General features: G+C 37.5%; 1 protein-coding gene and 1 pseudogene across 2 annotated transcripts; one reads left to right on the forward strand and one right to left on the reverse strand.

The window, feature by feature from the left end:
* Positions 1-11008: 11008 nt before the first annotated feature.
* LOC121797962 lies at positions 11009-13902 on the forward strand (annotated as a pseudogene).
* Positions 13903-16427: 2525 nt separating this feature from the next.
* On the reverse strand, positions 16428-22582 carry LOC121799935. Of its 2 annotated transcripts, XM_042199457.1 has the most exons (16): positions 22424-22582; positions 22264-22341; positions 21865-21914; positions 21664-21717; positions 21520-21572; positions 21293-21365; positions 20462-20523; positions 19833-19901; positions 19111-19216; positions 18751-18827; positions 18245-18351; positions 17732-17827; positions 17585-17652; positions 17166-17208; positions 16941-17025; positions 16428-16766 (listed from the first exon to the last, which is right to left on the reverse strand). In XM_042199457.1, the coding sequence occupies exons 1-15, from the start codon at positions 22487-22489 to the stop codon at positions 16945-16947; spliced, it is 1083 nt and encodes a 360-aa protein (XP_042055391.1). In that variant the 5' UTR covers positions 22490-22582; the 3' UTR covers positions 16428-16766; positions 16941-16944. The 2 variants fall into 2 exon arrangements, with proteins under 2 accessions (XP_042055391.1, XP_042055390.1); XM_042199456.1 differs by lacking the exon at positions 16428-16766 and having other exon boundaries at positions 16802-17025.
* Between the last annotated feature and the right edge of the window lie 372 nt (positions 22583-22954).

Here is a 22954-nt window from a genome sequence, read left to right on the forward strand (position 1 = left end):
TTAGGAGTAGTATTATTATATCGATAAATGGATAAGCATTGATGCCAAAAATTAACTTTAGAGCATCCGCAATGGCGGACTTCCGCGCGGAATTCCCACGGACGTCTCGGAATTCCGTCGCGGACGTCCGCCATTAGGCGTGTCCGCCACGGATACGGAATTGGGCTGAGGACGTAGCAGGTCCGCGGCGTTAAGCGGAATTCCGCGGGGACGTCCGCCATTGCGTCGACTCCCGCAGAATTCCGCTTTATTTCATTTTTTTAAATGTATTTTTTTTATTTGGTGAAATGTACTTTCTTATTTTAATGGATTTTTCCTTGTTTTCGTCGAAATTTTAATTACGTAAATTGTTTACTTCCGAAAATTGTTTAATTTGTGATTTTTTTTAATGAGGGAATTCTGTCGGGAATTCCGCCACTGTGCAGTGGGAAGTCCGTATGACGTGGCAATGCAGTGGGAAGTCCTTATGACGTGACAGAAGGTGTTTTTGGGAATTCCGCGGGGAATTCCGCCGGGACATCCGCACCACTGCGGATGCCCTTAGACCTAACCTAAAACGTCTCAATCGAAACTTTTTCTTTGTGCCTTTTCCCCTTGTTGTTTCTTCAATCCATCAATCAAGTCCAAAGTGTTTTTATTTAATTGATTTTCATATCATAGGTTAGCAAATGTTTGAATTGGTCTTTATTAATTGTGTCAGAGGCATTGCAAATGCATGCTTATACTTATACTCATGACAAGATAATTCATGTTGCATTGAGTTTTTTTAAATAAAAATTAAGTACAGTATATGGTAGTACTGCGTATATTTGTGATTTGAGAACTGATCCCAATTTTATTAACTTTCATGTAAGATAATGTAGATAATAAATTAGAGTAGTTCCGGTGATAACTTTTTTTTAAAATGAGAAATTTGAGAAATGAAAAATATACTATTAGATATATTAATATCAGTTGACATCACAAAGCATACCAGTTATTGATATTGAGTCAAATACTTATATTCATGAATCATCGAACTGATATTAAGTAAAAAATTCGAAATGTTATGAAATGTAAATTGTTATCAATTTATTTGCGAATTGTATCATTCTGTGTTTTGATATACTAGTAGAGACTAAAAACTTAATGTACGTCACGATGGACTCGGATTCAATCCTAAGACTTCAGGCATTGACCATTCTACTATTAGGTCGAACACGTAAATAAGAGAGATGTGAAATGATACTCGTAAATAATTATTCCACGAGTTATTCATGTATATTAGTGTTAATTGGTGAATTAACATTCAGCTAAAGTTCAGCTCAAGAAAGCCGTTGGAAGCTGTTCCAACTGTTTTAGGTTTAGCTTTTTCTCATTTCTTTTAGTTAGGGTTTTTCCTTGATCCTCCATGTTTAGAGAGGTATTAATAGAGATGAGTGTGAGATTCATGTGGTTGTAACCAATAGCTCCATATTCATTCAATCCAAGAAATACAAGAATTCCTTTCTGTCAATTGTGTGTATTCATCATCTTCCTTTCGCATTCTTCAATTGTGCTCGATTGCAATCAACTCTCCAACAATTAGCAACCCTCTCATTGGAAATTAATACAGGATATATAGTAACTCAAAGAGTGAATATGTGAAATTGGACCAAATTGAATTAAAACTAAGCTTCTGAGTTCCGACCATTAGAAGTAATAATTACTTTTTCCCCAATACGGAAAAGAGTAGTATATTATAGGAGTATTAACTTTTGGCTCGGTTTCACTACTGATAGTATTAGCCATTAGGGTAAAGTAAAGAGATGTGGTTTTAAAAGTACTAATACATTGATTAGTAGTAGGTTCTTCGTAGTATAATTTATTTTGTTAACATGATGATTAATAATGGTTACTATTCCTCACATATAGACATGTACGAAATAGTACTATTTTTTTAACATGTTTAGGATGGTTTTTTAATAGACTATTTGGGTTATTTTAATCTTTCATCAAATTTCAGGCCATTTTTGTATTTTATAAATAGGTCTACTATTTATAAATTTGGGTTGCATTTTTGAATTTAATTAGATGCATTCTTGTTTTGATCATCTCTCATAGTCTCATATGTAATTTAAAATTATCATAGCTACAATTAAACATAACATCTAAACCTCCAATCATCACTCTCCATATGTCCCAATTTATCCTACACCAATTAATATTGCCAATAAAATTTACTCCACAAAGTGATCATCACAGCACATCCAATGCAGTAAACTATAGTTTTGCAGTAGTAGTAGTGTAATTTGATGATTGACACTAGAAACACAATTACACTCCAAAGTCCATGAAGAATCAAATACAGAATCGACGCGAGATTCACGAACAAATGTGGGACGATATTATTACGAATACAAAGCAAACGAAGGCGATTACAACACACTATCACTTAGCTCGCTACTCAATCGGAGAAAACAACTCGATTGTGGATCACTCACCTAGCTAGCTCAAGAATCACAAAGTGTATTCACTTCTCTATCTAGTTTCTTGAATCACACGAATATATGGAGAAAAACAAGATGTGAAACTGAAAACTGAAAAACTAGTCGTTGTAACTGAACGAGCTGTTCAAATACAACGGTTGGTAGCCGAGCTTAATCGAGCTCGGTGTTGGAGAAGGTTAATCGAGTTCGGTGTTAGCCGAGCTTAATCGAGTTCGGTGTTAGCCGAGCTTAATCGAGTTCGGTGTTAGCCGAGCTTAATCGAGTTCGGTCCTCAATAATGACTTGGGCCGATGGTTGGTCCAGCCACACCAAAACCCAACAAATCTCCACCTTGGCTGCATCCACCATCCGGCCAGCCAAAACTCCACCTTCACCAAAATTCCCTCATCTTCTTGCAGTCAAGTTAACCAAGTCTAAACAATGCTCGAACTTAGCACTTGGTAGGGGTTTAGTCATCATGTCAGCTGCATTTTCAGAGGTGTGGACCTTCTTGACTGCCACCACGCCTTTGCTTATCTCATCTCTTACAAAATGAAGTTTGATGTCGATGTGCTTACTTCTCTCATGGAAAGTCTGGTGCTTGGCCAAGCTAATGGCGCTGTTGCTGTCACACAAGATAGTTACAGCCTCTTGCACCACACCAAAATCCCCCAATATTCCCTTTAGCCATTTAGCTTCTTTAACCGCTTCTGCTAAGGATATATACTCTGCCTCCGTTGTAGAGAGCGCAACCACAGATTGGAGATTAGACTTCCAACTGATTGTTGTACCAAAGAGCTTGAAGATATAGGCAGATTGGGATTTTCTGCTATCAATATTTGCAGCATAGTCTGCATCACAGTAGCCTATGAGCTCATCCTCACCGTCTGCTGTGCAGAACAACAATCCCAAATCTTGTGTGCCCACCAAATACTTCATTATCCACTTCAAAGCTTGCCAATGTGTGCTACCCGGGTCTGCCATGTATCTGCTGGTCAGGCTTATGGCATGTGACAGATCAGGCCGAGTACACAACATCATGTACATAATACTCCCAACAATACTTGCATAAGGCACCTTAGACATCAACTTCCTTTCCTGATCATTAGCTGGTTTCTGACTGACAGAGAGCTTGAAGTATGGACTTGTTGGAGTTGATACCTTTCTAGAGTCAATCATCTGATATTTGATTAACATCTTCTTGATGTAGCTATGCTGCATCAACCATAACTTCCTAGCAGCTCTCTCTCTTATGATATCCATGCCAAGAATTCTCTTTGCATTTCCCAAGTCCTTCATTTCAAAAGCTTCTTCCAAATCCTCCTTCACTTGCTTCACATCTGCCTTACTAGGGCCTGCCACAAGCATATCATCCACATAAAGTAACAAGTAAGCAACAGCTTTACCTCCCTTGTACCTTATGTAAACACAGCTATCAAAGGCAGATTTCTTGAAGCCAAGTCTCTCCATCTGTCTGTCAAAAGTCAGGTACCACTGCCGGCTGCTTTGTTTCAGTCCATAGAGGCTTCTCTTCAAACAACAGACCTTATCCTCATCTCCCGGCCTTATGAATCCTTGTGGCTGCTCCATATAGATTGTCTCCTCCAACTCACCATGCAAAAAAGCTGTTTTTACATCAAGTTGTTGCAATTCCCAATCTCTCCGAGCCACAATTGCCAAGAGTATCCTTATTGAGCTGTGTTTCACCACAGGAGAGAAGACCTCGGTGTAATCTATCCCCTCCTCCTGTGTGAAACCCCTTGCAACCAAGCGAGCCTTGTATCTGATACTATCATTCTCAGAGGCCTCCACCTTTTTCTTGTAAATCCATTTGCAAGAGATAGGTCTTTGTTGAATCTGTGATCTGAGAACTAGGATCCAAGTTTTGTTTTTGATGAGAGAGTCTATCTCATCCTTCATAGCCATTTTCCATTTCTCTTTGTCTTTGCTGCCAATAGCTTCCTTATAGGTGCTTGGTTCTGAGATCTCCAACTCCTCTGCAACACACAAGGCATAGTATACAAAATCTGCATCTCTGAACCTTGCTGGTGGTCTGATTTCCCTTCTGGTTCTGTCTCTGGCCAGAGCATATTGCTGAACTTGTGGCTCTGGATCAGAGACATCTGGAGTATTATCAGTAGGCTGCTCATTCTCCTCATCTGAGGACATCATTGGCTCTTGGAAATCAGCAGCATCTGAGGCTCTATGTTCTGGTTCAAGTTGATCAAAACTGACCCCAGCAGGTTCTGGAGTTGTCACTGTCTGCAGAGTAGGCTTGAATGGCATAATTGACTCATCAAAAATGACATCTCGACTGATGATGACTTTTTGATTCCCTTCTTCTGTGCACCAAAGTCTATATGCCTTAGCACCATCTTGGTAGCCAAGGAAAATGCATTTTAGTGCTCTAGGTTCTAGCTTTCCTTGCCTTGTGTGAGCAAAGGCTCTACAACCAAAAATCCTAAGCTTCTCATAACCTCCTAGGCTTCCATACCATCTGCCATCTGGAGTATCAAAACCAATGGCTGAGCATGGACATTTATTGATCAATTTGGCTGCTGTGGAGACAGCTTCTGCCCAGAATTTCTTAGGCACTCCAGATTCAAAAATCATGCATCTTACTCTCTCAAGGAGAGTCCTATTCATTCTCTCCGCGGTTCCATTTTGTTGTGGATTCCCCGGAGCTGTCCTATGCCTCTTCACTCCCCTTTGCACACAGAAGTTATCAAATTCCCTTGATAGGAACTCAAGCCCGTTGTCTGTCCTCAGACACTTCAAGCCATGCCCTTTCTCAACTTCAACTGCCTTGTACCATGCACTGAACTTGCTGAATGTGTCTGATTTCTCCTTGAGGATCCATACCCAAACCTTCCTGCTATAGTCATCTACTACACTCAAGAAGTACCTTCCACCACCTATGGAATTAACCGGGCTAGGACCCCATAGATCACTGTGACAATAATCCAGAGGTCTTGTGGAGTTGTGCTTTCCTGAGCCAAAAGGCAATTTCTTTCCCTTTCCCAGTAAGCAAGACTCATACATTTTTACACTCTCCCTATCATCACATGCAAAAACGCCCTTCTTGATCAATTCTTTAAGCCCTTTATCACCCACATGGCCTAATCTCTTGTGCCACAACACCAGATTCTGTTCCTCAGCAACATAGGAATCTCCCACAATGACCTCAGCCTCCAGATAATATAATCTATTTATCCTAGAGGCTGACATAACAATAGCACCACCATTCATAATCCTCATACTCCCACCAGAAAATACACAAGAAAATCCTTTCATTTCAAGCACACCAACAGATACAAGGTTCCTCTTAATAGTAGGTATATACCTTACTTCAGTCAGCAATTTAATAGAACCATCATGCACCTTAAAACGAATATTACCAATGCCTTTAACAACACACACCTGGTTGTTGCCGAGCAAGACTGATCCATGTGCTTCAGTCAGGTTCTCAAACCAATTCTTGTGGCTGCATATGTGGAAAGAGCACCCGGAGTCCACGATCCAAGAGTCTGCAATGGGCCTCTCAGTCACATTCATGACCTGAGCCGGCTCCAAATCTGCTGCACAGTCAGCAGTGTTCTGATCAGAATTGCCATCAGCCTGCTTCTTCTTTAAGGCCCAGCAATTTTTCTTGATGTGCCCAGGTTTCTTGCAATAGTTGCAAGACCTGGACTCCTTCTGATCCCACTCCCTTTGGCCTTTTCCTTTCCATTTTTCAGAACCCTGCCTCTTCCATTTTTCAGGTTTCTTGATATTGGCTTTCACGTTCAAGCTTTCCCCAGCCTGATCACGCAGTCTTGTTGAAGAACTCTGAAAATCCTTCAATTTCAGGGCCGAATACACCTCTTCATAGGTGATCTTGGAGTCTCTTCCAAGGAGTATAGCGTCCTTGAATTGTTCGAAGCTCTTCGGTAATGAATTGAGAAGCATAAGTGCTTTATCTTCATCCTTGATCTGCTCATCGATGTTCTCCAGATCATCCATGCATTTACCAAAATCTTCGAGCTGCTCCAAGATGCTCTTCGCCTCTGATATCTGGAAGGTGAAAAGCTTCTGTTTCAGATGAAGGCGATTTGCAAGAGACTTCGTCATATAGATGGACTCAAGCTTCCTCCATACTGCCGCAGCGGTCTCCTCCTTCGAAACCTCCCTCAGGACTCGATCGCTGAGACTCAGGATCAGAGTGCTATACGCCTTTTGTTGAAGTTCTTGAGCCTTTGGATCGACCTTTTCATCCGCACCCTTGGCGGTGTCGGCCTCCCCATTTTTGACGATTTCCCAAAGCCCTTGTTGCATCATCACGGCCTTCATCTTCAATCTCCATAGACCGAAGTCATTCTTGCCCGTAAACTTCTCCAATTCGAATTTCGCCGTAGACATCGCGCCGATTTCTTTCCCACAGACGGCGCCAATTTGAAGAATCAAATACAGAATCGACGCGAGATTCACGAACAAATGTGGGACGATATTATTACGAATACAAAGCAAACGAAGGCGATTACAACACACTATCACTTAGCTCGCTACTCAATCGGAGAAAACAACTCGATTGTGGATCACTCACCTAGCTAGCTCAAGAATCACAAAGTGTATTCACTTCTCTATCTAGTTTCTTGAATCACACGAATATATGGAGAAAAACAAGATGTGAAACTGAAAACTGAAAAACTAGTCGTTGTAACTGAACGAGCTGTTCAAATACAACGGTTGGTAGCCGAGCTTAATCGAGCTCGGTGTTGGAGAAGGTTAATCGAGTTCGGTGTTAGCCGAGCTTAATCGAGTTCGGTGTTAGCCGAGCTTAATCGAGTTCGGTCCTCAATAATGACTTGGGCCGATGGTTGGTCCAGCCACACCAAAACCCAACAGTCCAAAATGCATACATATCTATAAAAGTCAGTAATGGTACGTAGAATTTGATTGCTATAGAGAATAAATAAATTAATAAATAAATAGATTTGCTTGATTTGCCTTTCAATTTTAAAATGAAAAATCGTGAATATCAAAACATGGTAGGGACCATAAACGCAATAATTTCGCAAAGCAATTAAGATAGACGACAAAGAGCACCTTTTTGGTCTCTAGACTTTAACAATACAAAGAATCTATACTACCATATTACAAATAATAATATAATTCAAGAATACAATAATATCTGCGATGTGTGGATGTGATTTCTATTTACCCACTTTTGTAATTATTTAGTTCACCCCAACACCCACTTTGTCACGGAAGAGGCATATTTTTCTATTGATTCACAAAAGACATTCCCAAGTATACAAAAAGTCCATCTCAAATCTCAATAAAAGTTAATTATTTTTTTCATGCTCAAAGTTTGTTTTAATTTTTCGAAGTAAAGTAGTATGTTTGTGACCTTGACATATTGATATTCAATAATTATATTTTTATTGGTAAATTTAATTAGGGTTGACCTTTTCAATATATGATAATCGATACTGGTATTTCTTTATTTGAGTAATTATTCATAGTAATATGTTAGTACATGATTCATTAGTTTGACGTTAAAGTCCTTCACGAGTGGACATTTATTTGATCCTTGATATTTGGTCATTTATATATTCTAATCATCTTGAGGTATAAATGATTACCAAAAATTTTATGTAGTTATCAACCATTTTTTTCTCAAATGATAATTTAAGAGAAAAATTACCTAAAAGAAATTAAAAGGACACTCATCCAATTATAAAAATAAAAGGATAAGCAAATCTACAATGTGAGTTCGTGCTAGATTCCATATAAATTTATTTGTATTTTGAATCGTGTTTACACAGCGCATGATCAATGCGATACATAATTAGTATTTTATTTTTTATTTTCATGTGAAATAAGTAAAAGATAATTTCAAACGTAGGATGATTGAGCTGCCATGATTGACTTTAGAAATTAAATAAGGTAGGAATACTTCACTTTTCAAGTGAAATAAAGGCTAGAAGCCTAGACAATGTTGCATAAATGTTTTTTTTGGATCATTGATTTAAGCGTGATTATTCATGAAAATTGAAAAAAAATCAAGAGGAGACCAAAATAGAATTGTGCAGCCTACTAATTTTGTGGTGGATATATTATTTAAAAGGTCAACCACAATAAATGATTCCAACCAAACTTATCGACAATTTAAATCCACTGATTTGGATGCTTCACTCATCTAATTAATGGAGTATACGATTTTCATATATATATAAAGTTTTGGTGTATAAATATGATCCATTTTTCGTGATCTTATTGATTTTATTGTTTACCTATAAAACATTAACTTCGTTAGAAAATATTCATATTTCGCTAAATTAAATATACACACTAAAATATTGTTTATTTACCTAACTCCTAACGGTTGAAAAATGAGGTGATTCTAAATAAAACATTCCACACACCTTAAAACAAAATAAGGAATAATTTAATGTATTATTTATTTGAATAATTATCTCGAGCATTAGTTTGGATTTAATATCACATGCATACAACGATTTTTATCATAATTTTGCGTGTGATGGATAATAGTAAGATATACCATTACAATTCTGCAAAGTCTAATAATTTAGCCTTGACAATATAAACATAAAATAATTTCTTAGGAGTATTATTTTGCAACACTAAAATAATTTTTTTGTTCGTTGGACATTATACAAACAATACATTCTTCCAGAATATAAGGGAAAAATCTCGAATTCAATGTACAACATATCTTTCATGTGTAAAAGGAAGAAGTGTTGGTTCATTATATACCTTTCTTTATTTGAGTAGCATTTGTCCGAATCAATTAGTGGAGGGAATAATTCAATTAAATATGGATATAAAAACAATGTATTCGAATCTTTCTTTAATACAAAAAGCAAAATTTTGGAGCATTCGTTCTAGACAAGTAGATTTTTTTTATTTATTATTCCTTATGTAACTCTCAAAGTTACATATGATAGGAGTATCTATATTTCTTATAGGAAGGATAGTAGTGTCATTATACATGTTATTATGTTCAAATATCAACGTCACACGAGATTATAATTGAAACATATAAAGAGGTACATAATTATGTGATGGAGTATGTGACGAGTCAATAAAATATGGAGTATCTACTATCTAGTACTATTAGTAACAATGGTCACAAATGAGCCATTAGGAAGAAAAAAGGTTTACACTGAATCAAATATTTATGTATAAGAAATTGGAAAACCAACATATTTGACAAGAACAATGAAATTGCACATTGGTCTCTATAATTACTAATTAGGAGTACTATAATAACTATAAAGTCATCGTTAGATATGAGAAGTCCCTTTCATGCAAGCTGCGTCTGATTAAATTTATGTAATGATATTATGCTTTATTTTTCGGAAGTTATTAAGATTAGGTTTTGTAGGCTTAGGTCTCACCTTTTTTAGGAAATCTTACATAATTGAAAATGTTTTCTGAGTTTAAAGACCTCTTTACAGATATTCATTTACTAACATTAATTTTACCATTAAAAAAATAATTTAACTAGCTTATATAGAAAGCATTCCACGAATGATGTGACCACCTCTTGTATCATAATTACAACCAAATTTGGACTGCACAATGCAAAAGTGGACATGCGAGATTGATGCAGTGACTTTAAAAAAGTACTTATAATAGCATTACCTGTATTGATACAAGAGTATGAGAGCGATTTTGGAAATTTTCAATTATTGTTAAAGTCTCTCCCTCATGCTCTAACATTCAAAATCGAATCGACGTGATCAACAATTCAAAATATACTCCATCGTAAGAATCAATTATATTTTCGCGTCATCTGAGCCCACCATGTGAATCAAGACCGTCTAAATTCACATTCAAGAATCAATATAAATCTCAGATTACGATACAAGAAATGATTTTGAAATTAATACAACTATATATATACACACACATAATTTTGTATTTGAAGCTTGTTGCCTAAGGGTTTTTAATGCGATTTATCACCTGTATGCACATGTATATTTTTTTTTACCAAACACACACTTACCAATAATTCCATGTTTTTCTCAGTAATATGGAGTATTATTAAAAAGAATTGTTAGTGTCCAAATGAATATCATGTGTGATCCGTGTGAATAAATTGACTAGCTACTAGTGACATATATTTTGATCATTTTCTCATCACATCAAATGGTATATGCAATTTTCATTGCAAAATATAAACCAAATAAAAATAGAGCAAAAACTATATATTATAACCCACTAAATGAACTACTCCATCTGTCCCTAAAAATTTGTCACATGTTTCTATTTTCGACCATCTCAAAAATTCGACACCTTTCATTTTTACCAATTTTGCCAATGGACCCTTCCACTAACTCATTTCCATTCATACTATATAAAAGTATAACTCATATTTTATTAATTTTTTCAATTCAATTTCTATTATATGTCTCAAATTTTGTGCCGGGTCAAATTATGACAAATTTTTGGGGACGGGAGGAGTATATCTAAGCCAGCCCCCACGCCGGTTTCTCTATATAACTAACAAGTATAACAGCAAACACCTCACTAATTTATCGACCCACCAAATTACTCCTCTCTCTCTAGAAAGTAGAAACAGAAAGAAAAGGAAGGATCGATGGTGATGAGGGAGAATATGGCGGCATCGATGAACGCCAAGCTGGTTGGGTCGGGCAAGGAAACCCTAGTCCTCGCACACGGCTACGGCGGAGAGCAGTCGGGCTGAGACAAGGTGGTGCCCCTCCTCTCCGCCCGCCGCCGCATCCTCCTCTTCGATTGGTGCTTCTCCGGCGCCCCTCAAAGATCCGTCCCTCTACAATCCAAACAAGTACATACATACATATCTTTAATTTGCAATTAATTAAGCTTATAGATGTGGAAAAAAACTAACAATTTTTTGAAAATTGCAGCTGCTCGAGCTACGATGATATCGCGGACGACCTAATCTCCGTTGTAGGAATCAGACCAGTCCGGATTCACTAATTACCGAGACTTCTTTGTTCTTGTAGAAAAGCCAAACTCTTAACCACAGGCTGATTTAACCAATATTACAAGTTTGATTACAATTAATAAACCCTAGCTATTACAAGTCTTGACAGAAACCCTAGCTAGTCCCTTGACTAAATTGCAGCCTGCACACTTAAAGAAACAAGTTAGTAATAACAAACAAGATCCTCTCGAATCTAAGATATTACAACTGATATGAACAAGAAACACAGAGAAAACCGAATAGATCACAACAAATGGCTTAGCCACCCGCCTATAGTCCAGATCTATTCAACCAGAGTTTAGGTCCAAGGGAGCACTGTCAAATCCGACCAGAGATTCACCTATCACCGTCGGGATCAACACAACACAACTCCTTCACACCGGATCTAGAGCCACATAACACAATCTCACACCAAAACCCTCACACACCATACCCTAGATCTCACACACACCAACAACCGAAGTAGTTGCCTTCGCCGGTTAAACACCACCGTCAATCGCACCGAGGAACAGCGAGAGACTCCAAGGAAACCGTCATACTCCTCTAACATATCTAACACACTTCACAATCCAACGATGCAGGAGCATGATCCCAGTGAAGGAGCGACGTGGCAGCCATCCAACGGTGGAGATGAAGAGTCACGGGCTAAATGGCTCGGTCACTTGGGTCAAGCCCAAACAATTTTGCATTGGGCCAGAATTAAATCACAGCCAAATAAATGTCCACCAACATATATTCAACATGCGTGATGGAGGAGATGAAAGTGACGTCATGCGTGTTTGTAGGGCATTCGATGTCGGCGATGATTGGCTGTATCGCTTCCTTGAAGCTCCCCGACCTCTTCACCAGGCTCATCCTTGTTGGAACTTCTCCCAGGTTTTTAAATTTTTATCCATCTACTTTTGCAGTTTCAAGTTTTAATCAATCATGAATTGTTTAATTTTCTGTTTTAATTGTGGATCGGAGATTAATAAGAGATATAGTCATATTGAACAGTTAGAGAAAATATGGGACTGTGGAGGAAGATTGAATATGTCATTTGAAAAAAAGTCATTTTTGTCTCTTTGTGTGAAAGAGAATACCAACTGCAAATTGCAACCATAAATTAACTTCTTTCTCACTGCCTACCACTACTAGTCTACTACTATCTCGAATCACGTCTTTCATACTTTTATTTTTTTATTATTGCTACTTCAATTTAGTCTATTTCTAAATTATTACAGTCAAAAGTTACCGCGTTGTCATACATTTCTTAATTTTAGTCTCAATTTATTTATGATTTACTATAATTTTGGTTCAACTTGTCACTATATTGATAAAATGCAGGTGTGTGTATTAATTTATTAATTTTATTGAAAATATAAATACTGGTGTAGTAATAATTTATTAATGTATAACCTATTTCAGATTTTAAAAAATGAGGCAAGAGGAAATTAAAAATGTGAGCCTAATGAAATTGAAAAGTGGACAAGAGGCAGATGATATACAACTTAGTATTTTAATTTGCCACTATCTATTGTTAATATGTTAGTTATATTAATTTAATTGTGTGGGTGACCAAAAACCATTTAGCACCACTCATTATTGATAAATGAAGATTTGTTAAGCATACATTTTTATAGTAGATAATAAGATCAGTTCAACTTGCATTTTTCAAATAATTCTGTATATTATGTTTTTGGCAGTTTATGTCGTTTGTAGAGTGTGAGCCTGATGTGAAAAGAACCAAGCCACAAAATGTTTAGTTTTTACTAGAAATAATAGAATATATATATAATGGTTTGAGAGAAAAGAAAACTAATTGATGGAAATAAAATTTTAAGCCTCAAAATATTCCAACCTATTCATCTAATTCTTAAGTATCGTGTTGAGGAAATAATTACTCATATTTTGTGGAGAAGATTAATTTGATAGATGAACAAGTATAATAACATGATAAATACAGGTATCTAAACCTCGAAGACGAAGGGTACAAAGGAGGTTTTAATTTATCAGATATCGAAGAGATGCTATCAAGCATTGATTCAAAATACGAGCAGTGGGCTCCGGCGTTTGCTTCGGTGGTGGTGGATGCCTCCGACCCACTTTCCATCGAAAAATTCGCAGTTTCATAGAAGAAAATGGGCTCACAAACAGCTCTCTCTTTAGCCAAAACAGTGTTCCTTTCCGACCACAGGAGTGTTCTTGACAAAGTGGTGGTGCCTTGCAATATCATCCAGACCAGAAACGACGTCGTTGTGCCATTCACCGTCGTCGAATACATGCAGAGCGCCATCAAGGCGGGGGAGGGTGCGAGGTGGATGTCATCGACACCGAGGGTTATTTTCCTCATCTCACTGGGCATCTCCAATTTGTTCAAGTTCTTGATAGAATTTTAGGGTGTTAAGTTATGTTTCTCTTTTTTTTCTTTTGAGTTGATGGTTATATGTGTTTGGTTTGTTTGGTGAAAGAATATGTTTTGGTTTGGAAGTGAAAGTGTGGTGTTTGGAGATTTGTGTAAGACCATCCGCAATGGGCGGACGATGGCACGCCCGATGGCGCGCATCGTCCGCGCCATTCATCGTCCGCCCCCACTGTGGGTGTGTGGCATAGGCCGCGGACGATACTCACGGCCTATGCTTCGGGCGTGACTTAAACCGCGGACGATGGCCATCGTCCGCTCCATTGCGGACGTCGCGGACGATGGCCATCGTCCGCGACATCGTCCGCCCCATTGTGAAGGCCGCGGACGATGGCACGCGGTTTCGTTTTTTTATAAATAGCGTTCATTTGTAATATTTCATTTCACACGATTTCATCTTCGAAACTTACATTTACATAATTACTATGAAATGGATTCAAGCCCCAATAGCCCTACGTTTAGCGGAGAGGCGCATTGGCCGGGTACAGAACCTCACGATTATCGTTCGTTCAGCGACAACACCCATTACGATCCCGATTTCAGTACGGAATCGTATGGGTTGTCTGATATGGAGCCGTCGCCGCACCGCCCAACCGGATCGGCCGATCCCGCCCCCGCAGCGACCGGTGCCGCCAAGGGGAAGGCGAAGCGGAACCGGCAGCGGGCGCAGAAGTTGCCGCCTCCCGGTGACTGCGATGAGTACGCCCCCGGCCGTACGAACTACACCGGCGACGAAACTCTCACTTTGGCCCGGTGTTGGGTAGATATATCGGAAGATCCGATATTCACCAACAACCAGAGACAGACCGCGTACTGGGAGCGCATCGCGGACCTCTACAATTCGGTCAAGCCGCCGACCGCGTACAAGCGCAAGCGTGAGCAACTCCGCAAGTACTGGGATCAAATCAAGAAGCAAGTGAACTTGTACTCGGCGGAGTTTGAGAAGTGCGCGCGGTCACAGGGGAGTGGCGAGAGCGTGCACGACGTGCGCTCTAAAGCGATGTTGTCGTACCGGTCGATGTTCGGCGAGTTCAAGCACGAGGCCATCTGGGCGCTCTTGAGGGAGAAGCAGAAGTTTCAAGGTGGAATTCTGCACACTGGTGCGCCGAAGAGGACGAAGGTCACCGAAGCTGGTGACTACACGAGCAGCGGCAGCGGCACTAACCCGGTTGACCTCAACCGGACGTACGTGGATGAAGGGAGTTCCGGCACACCGGTGTCCTCCCGGCATCAAGGCTGCGAAGGCCAAGGGGAAGGCGACCGCGACGTCATCGTCGACCGCTGCAACCCCTGATCCGGACCCGGATGAGCTCCCGACGCAGACGTCCACCGCGTTTGCGTCGTTAGCTACAGCGTCGATGGCAAGGACGATGTTGCAGACGCACAAGGCCCTCAAGAAGTGCACCGACCCCGAACAAGCCGAGTATCTCCGTGCATTACTCGATGAGTTGCGTAGGAAGTTGGGAATTGGCCAGACTTAGTTTTTTTCTTTTTTTAGTTGAATGGTGTAATTTTTTTTATTAAAACTTCACCGCTTGTTATTTAGTCATTTTTTTTTACTCGTTACGTGTTATTTGAAAACAGTTAAATTAATTAAACAAAACAACAAAATGATGATGTGGCGCGTCATAGGGCGCGCCTTAGGGCGCCCCACTGCAGGTGGAGAAGGAGGAGGATAAAAATGCTGACGTGGCGCGCCATAGGGCGCGCCTTAGAGCGCCCCACTGCTGATGGTCTGATACAGTTGTGGTAGTTTCTGTATATGACGATTGGAATGTTAAATTTTCTTGTGTTTGTTGACAAGTTTAATCTAAGAGTGTCCACTATGGTAGGACGCGGCTATAGCCGCGTCCTGGGGCGGTGGGCGGGCGGCTATAGTGGGGAAGGTGGGCGGACAACTTTTGGGGGCTATTGGGGCGGCGGACGCGGGATAGCTGCGTTCGGGGCGAGGACGCGGCTGTGAATTTTGTTGGATTTTGTATTTGGAATTTGGGGGCTATTGGAGGTGTCCACTATAGTGGCGGAAATAGAATTTTGGGGCTATGAACAATAAAATTGGGGCTATGGATAAAAACTGGGGCGGGGCTATTGGGCGTGTCCGCCTTATAGTGGACACCCTAAGGGTGCGTTTGTATGTTGACAAGTTTAATTTAAGGGGTCCGTTGGCTAATTAAATTTAGATTTTTAATTGAATTACTAATTAAGAAAATAATGCTACCAATTAAGATACTAGAATATAAAGTATTATCTATAATATAAAATTTGTATTAAAATTGGCTTTAAAATAATACTAACAATAATACTTATTACTACAATTATACTGTTATTATTGTTATAAACCAGAGTGATTCATAATATTAAAACTTACATTAAGATTTCTTAGTAAGCTATAATTGATGACATAATAACAACAATAACAATTATTATTATTTAACTGTTGTCCATATTAGTAAAAATTACATTCGGATTTGTTTAATAAAGTCATTAATTGATAACTTACTAAGAAAAATATTAAATAAACAAATAATAGAAATAAAATTATGATATTATTAATTATAATAAAACAAGTTTATTAAAAATGAGCCTGGAAAATGTAATATAATGAAAAATGATTGAATGCATTATGAGTTAGAGAGAATATCATCTTGAAGTTCGTAGCAACTATGTGGTAAAAGTGTAAATAAGCTGACATCAATAATTTTACATTCAGAGATATTGTCTGAATGAAAATGAACTTAAGTTTTAAATGTATCAAAATGACAAAAACGATGTTTTAGGAGACATTGTATATTGTTTTTAGAATGTTGATGTAAAACGATGTTTTAGGAGACATTGTATATTGTTTTTAGAATGTTGATGTAATCTTCGCATCCTCTCTGGCACCATAACTCACTTCTTGTGTTTCTTCAACATATGTGTTTCTGAATGATAGAGTTACCTATGCGCAAGAGAATAATACAATTTGCACAGCAATTATTTATAGGTAAATATTTATAAAGAATGCTAGATTGTTGATTTACAAGAAACTGATGAATGAACAGTTTGCAATTATTATGCAAGAGAACGTAAAAGCTCAACTTTTCTATTTCACAATATTGAAAAAAGAACATACAGTTTTATGCATTGGGGTCGTAATACTTGTCCAGCACATTTTCGGTGTAATCTCCAAAAGAAGTGGATCCCTTTGGAATAATAAACTGTAAAAAACAACCAACACCATACAATATAATTTGAATATGTACATATAAACAAATTAATTTCTCTGATTGAAATATAGATTCATCGCAGGTTAATAGGTTATTGTCACAGCATGTAGATAGAAAATCAATGGACTCACCTCATGAAAATTCACCGGCTCCGGAAACACAAGCTTTTCATCCCTGAACATAAAAATGATCTCTAAGAATTGCATGAGACACTTTCTTTTGTATGATGGCAAATGATCTAAAGCAATTTGCTTTATGTTTTTTTTTTATTTAATTATGTTAAAATCAAGAAGGAATCGCCGAAGCAGATACACAGATGTAACTAGGAGACCAGTTAGAGATGGGATTTAATTCCAAAAGAGAGAGGTTTCGAAGCAAACTTCATGTTCCTCACATTTTGCTTCATTTTATCACCAAACTAATTACTATAAGATGTCCTCTTGCTTAGCCCCTTTGTACGGAAGAGAGTTTGCAGCATATTGATAACCAGAATCTATTATAGGTAACCTAGAACCAAATATTGAGATGGAGAGATTGTGAATGAGCATACCAGTTAGGCTGCATAAATAACGCAAATGTAGAACGTTCAACACCAGATGCCACTTCGCCTTTTGGTGCCTAAATATAAAAAACTTGGTTAAAAGATATAATCAACAGTGCTTCCATTAAAAAAGAGAAATTCAAATAGCCAGACTACCCGAACACAATGTGGTGTTGCACAAAGTTGACCTCCTGACAGTATCTCCGTTGTTTCACCTATTTGATAGGCAATTTCATCTTCCCCATACACCACCTATATCAGTAAAAGCACAGAAGATGACAACTCATACCAAAATCAAAAGCATGTCTTAAGACCATCACGCTATCGTAACTACATGTTGACATTGAATAACACAACAAAGTTTGTATGAAGGGATAGGGGCCAAGAATTGGCATATAACATCTAGTCGAGTTTCTTGGATTTTTTCTTCAACTAAACCATGCATTTCCTATCTATTTTGTTGTATAACAGAGAAAATTATGGGGCTCTTATTGCAGACGCCAAGAATCAACGCTCTAGGATGCAACAAGTGTCCACTGCTATAACCATTACACCCGCCTCGTCTTTTTCCCTTATCCTCTCTTTTGGTTTTTGGGTTTGTAATATTTTGAGCACATAAACACAATCAAACCTTTATACTAGTAGGACAATGAGCAGAAAGATGTATACTTTGACTATTTGACCTGAACGTGTTTTTACATAAAGGCCAGCAATGCTGTCTGGACAAGGTATTTCTGCAGTATCTGTATCCCTCGTGAAAATTGCACGAGTAAGACCTGTATAAGGGATGCCAGCATCCATTAGTCACAATTGATGTAAAGACTGAAACAATAGAACATTTCTCAAGGGAACATGTGTTTTCTACTTTTAAGATCCTTAATACACTCTTTCAGTCTTATTAGGGGACAATACAAAGGGAAGAAAACAAATGTAGAGAAATAATATGCACAACAAACCACAGAGAGATGCAAGATCTTATACCAAGAATTCCATCAACTTTTGTACAGCTGAATAAATTATTGTAATGTAGTTCAAATCATGCTATTACGGACATATTATCATAATAGCCATATCTTCACTGGGGAACTAATTAGCCAAAGAACCACCATCATGAAAATGCTACCTCATCTATACTAGATCCGATGATTGTAATACAAGATCTAAAATTTACATACCTGTAAGGGAACCATGATCTGTATGCCATCCACACCATGATGACATAGAGCCACTATCACTATCTACAAGAGAAGTGCTGTAACAAAGCCATTCACGAAAGATTATTTTTTTAAGAGGAAATCTTTCTTCCATATTTTTTTAAATGAGTGATCTTTACTACGTGTGCCTGTTAACATAAACTAGTAGAGCATACATGCTTTGCGAATGGGAGGTCAATACTTTTGAAATTAAAAATAATTCAACAATGTCCCATTTTTGCAGTGAGGTGAAGGATATTATGTCACAGTAGTGGGAACTGTTCATATACATGGAGGCAATGACCCTGAGAATGCTCCACATAACGTTGAAAAGAAGTGTACCAGTGATAGGACGGAAAATAGTAAAGGAGACGGCCTTTGTGGCATCGAGATCGAAGAAGTATTTGCCGCAAACTCCCATTTTCATACTTTTTCAACCCATTTGATGCTAGAGAAGTCCAGATCAAGAAGCAATATATTAGATTTCAGATAATGTATCACAGCAAATGCAAAATCCTGCCCTTCGGCGGCAAAAAGGTCTTATATTATTAAGTATCTATGTTATCTTACCACTTTTAGTGCGTTCAAGTTATGGCTGGACTGTATAAAAAATAATTAGTTATAAAAAAACTGAACATGTATCGAATTTCAAAGCCATTTTAAAATATAGGCACCCATCAAGAATCAGTTGCATCTTCATTCCATAACTTGGGTTGCACAACATTTTCTCCTTTTTGATAACTAGACTAGAGGGTTTGAAAAATATTTTCCAAACAATAGCCAGGATATTTCTGTCAAGAACAGAGATGAGAACCCTATACTATAAGCAAGCATTAGATTGTATGAGATAAAATTTTGAACTAGAATGACTAAGGTCCATGCTTTTAAGTTTAAAAAGCAACCAATTGAGGTTGAATATATTGCATGGGTGTTAAATGCATCATTTAGCATGCTGGATATCACTTACTAAAACTAACATGTATAATCACCATACACAGGACAGCCTCAAATAAATGGAAAAAAACTCATAGCAAGTAAACAAAATCCAAAGATAAAGAACTTACTATATTGATCACAATGGTGTGCCAATAGCAACCCAACATCCAGTATCAACTTTCCAAGAGCTTTAAAGGCTACATGTGGTAGAGGCGAAAAGAAAAGAATAGAAAAAGAAAAGTTATGTATCCAGACTCCAACCAATGAAAGTTATCAAAGAAAGAAAAAAACTACCAAATTTCTTTCGCATATCACTATCCTAATAAAGTATTTGATGAAAAAGATAAACCGTTTGATTTATAAACAAATATTACAAGTATTGACTACAAACTAGAACAAAAATATACATCTACAAACTAGAACAAAAATATACATCAAATAGGATCAGTTATCAGTACGAATCGTTGGAACTTCAGCTCCAAACAATAGTCACGGTTTTTCAGAAGGAAACACACAAATACATGAAACAAAATTTAAAGTCTCATACTAGGTCGACAACAAACTGAAGATGTGGAAAAAGTTTCTAAGTTGCATAAAGTATAAATGGTTATCGCATTATGAGAAGTTTTCCAAAAAAAAAGTTGATACAGAAAGTACACAAACTCCAATAAGTTACACCATTCCTACTGGAAATAAAGGTAGAGAATATGTAAACGATTTACTAGACAGGTTCAGAGTAGCTAGAACCAGCTCATACCCAGTTCAAGTTCTGGCAACACATCATGAGGCCATATATTTGGTCCACAGTAAGAAGGATACCTAATAGAAAAAAATCATCATAACCATTAGAAAGTATCGTAGTTTCCAATATAAAAATCAAGTTGACTATTAAAAAGCATTTATCTTCTATGGGAAATAGATCAGATTACAATTCTCAGCCCAAGTACAGAAATTTCTCAATGCGGTTTTAGCAAATGTCAACATGGGTGGGCATACAATTTATATAACCTGTATAATTTCAAGTTACTATCAATTGTGCATAATTGACAGGTTCCAGCAGATACTTGAACATCAACAAACAACATGACATGAAAAAAATGACAGAGTTGATTACATTTTAAAACTTGAATACCCACAGGCCACAAATAAACATGAAAAACATAATCAAACTGAAATAAAGTCATGCAGGACATCAGCAGTCAGATCGGGATGTGAGTAACTGAAGATACAAAAGAATAATGAGAAAGGACCTACTGCTACAATCATCAAGTTTCTGCTTCAAAACATGACAGACTTGATAACATTTTAAAACAGGTATAGATACTTCACAACCAATAACTTTTCAAATTCAGGGAAGGTATATGCTGTGTAGTTAATTTAATCAATCATTCACTTTTTTAATTCATAATAAAAAGAAGGGCATCCCAAAATTCCCATGCATGTTCTGTGGGATGAAATAAATTTTCTACAACAGGAACAACAATCTATGAAGATTCAGTGTCAGTCTATTTAGCTATCTGTTATCCAATGCCCATGATATCGCTGTTACTGCTGACAAAAGTAATTGCAAGTTTGCAACGGTTATTACCTTTTAACAAGTGATTGGTCATTTGTGGGGACATCAAGTATCGGATTGGCATAGAATGATCCCTTTAACGTATCTGTTAAACAGAATCATACTCTCATGATTGAAAAAGTGTTACAGAATAGTAACATAGACAGTTAGATAATGTAAAAAGAGATATATGACTATTTGCGAGGACAAACAGAAAGCTGCTAAATTCTGCTTATATATAGTCCAGGGACCCAAATTACCTGGTTTTCCGGACTCAAGTTTTTCTTTTCCATGACTCCATCCAAAATTGTACCTACAAACGAACATGAAAAGCATGAGCAACTTAAACTAAAGGCATCAGGACATCACCAGTGAGATCACAAGATGAGTAACAGAAGACATACCTACTGATAGGATCTTCAAGTTGCCGCTTTACATCTTCCGGTAGGCTAGCTAATCTGATTTAAAATCATTACAAGGTTACCGAGAGGAAAAGAGAATGGGAAATTTAATCTACAGCTGACTGAAGAAAATCAAGGGTCCATTACATTGGCGTAAACAATGTAGAAGACATAACGAGAACAGCTAGCTCATTGAATTCATACCTAGGTGCAAGGCATAGAAGATTTCGACGCAGTAATTGATAACCTGGCACCTACAACAAATGGAACCAAATGCAATCTCAAAGTTAATATTTATGTGCCACTCTATGCATTCTGTTTACATGTTGCAACAATTAGGTTAACACATCCTACTTCTCTCCTAAACGCTAAGTACTGTAATGTAAATAATTAACAACACCACATTATTGACAACACCAATATTTCCCAGTCAAATCCTAACAAAACAAACGAACAGAAAATTTGAGTAGCTATACCGTTATCCGATTCCACAATTAAAAAACTAAGCACGGTATTCCAAATTTATGTGGAAGTGGTGGTTAGCTGCAAACTGAATGTATAAATTCAGTAAATAAAAGAAACCAGTAAAAAATTACTCCATACATTCGATACGGAGAGAATTCCGAGGCCGTTGGGGCCAAATCCGAGCTCTATTTTATCCGATAAATCAGCACTTGTATCCTATAGTGGAGAACGATGTATCAGAACATATGCAATCCCCATAACTACCAACTCAAGCAAAAGTATTGGATATCGAGATTACCTTCAATTGATCGTAGGAGATAGTAACGATTGAAAGCGTAGGAGCAGCATGAGTTTGCGAAGACATTTCAGCAGCTGATCGAATAGCAGAGCGCTGCGGTGGAGGCGGCAGAGCAAGCCTTTTATTGGGTGCCGTCGATTTAGCCGTCGTTAATTAGGAATTTTAAATTATTTTTAGTTTAATTAACCTTGAAATTTAAGATATTTTATGTTGATTTTATTTTTATAAATAAAACAAATCTAATCTACTCCATTTCATAAGCGATTCTATTTATCTTATTATAATCATGCAAATAATTTAAGCGTTATACTCCCTCCATCCCATATGCCCATAAGTGAGACTTATTAAAAATTTTAATATCCTATAATCATGCAAATAGTTCAAATAGGTATTATTTAAATTCCAATTATATGCAGTTGATTATACAAATGCATGGTTTTTATTTACAAATACAATAATATTTTATTAAGTATACGTACAAACGCAGTAGTCATGAAATAAGAAATATGCATCCATAATAGGAAGGACTTC

This window comes from Salvia splendens, chromosome 4 (genome assembly GCF_004379255.2).
Source record: "Salvia splendens isolate huo1 chromosome 4, SspV2, whole genome shotgun sequence".
Taxonomy (NCBI): Eukaryota; Viridiplantae; Streptophyta; class Magnoliopsida; order Lamiales; family Lamiaceae; genus Salvia; species Salvia splendens.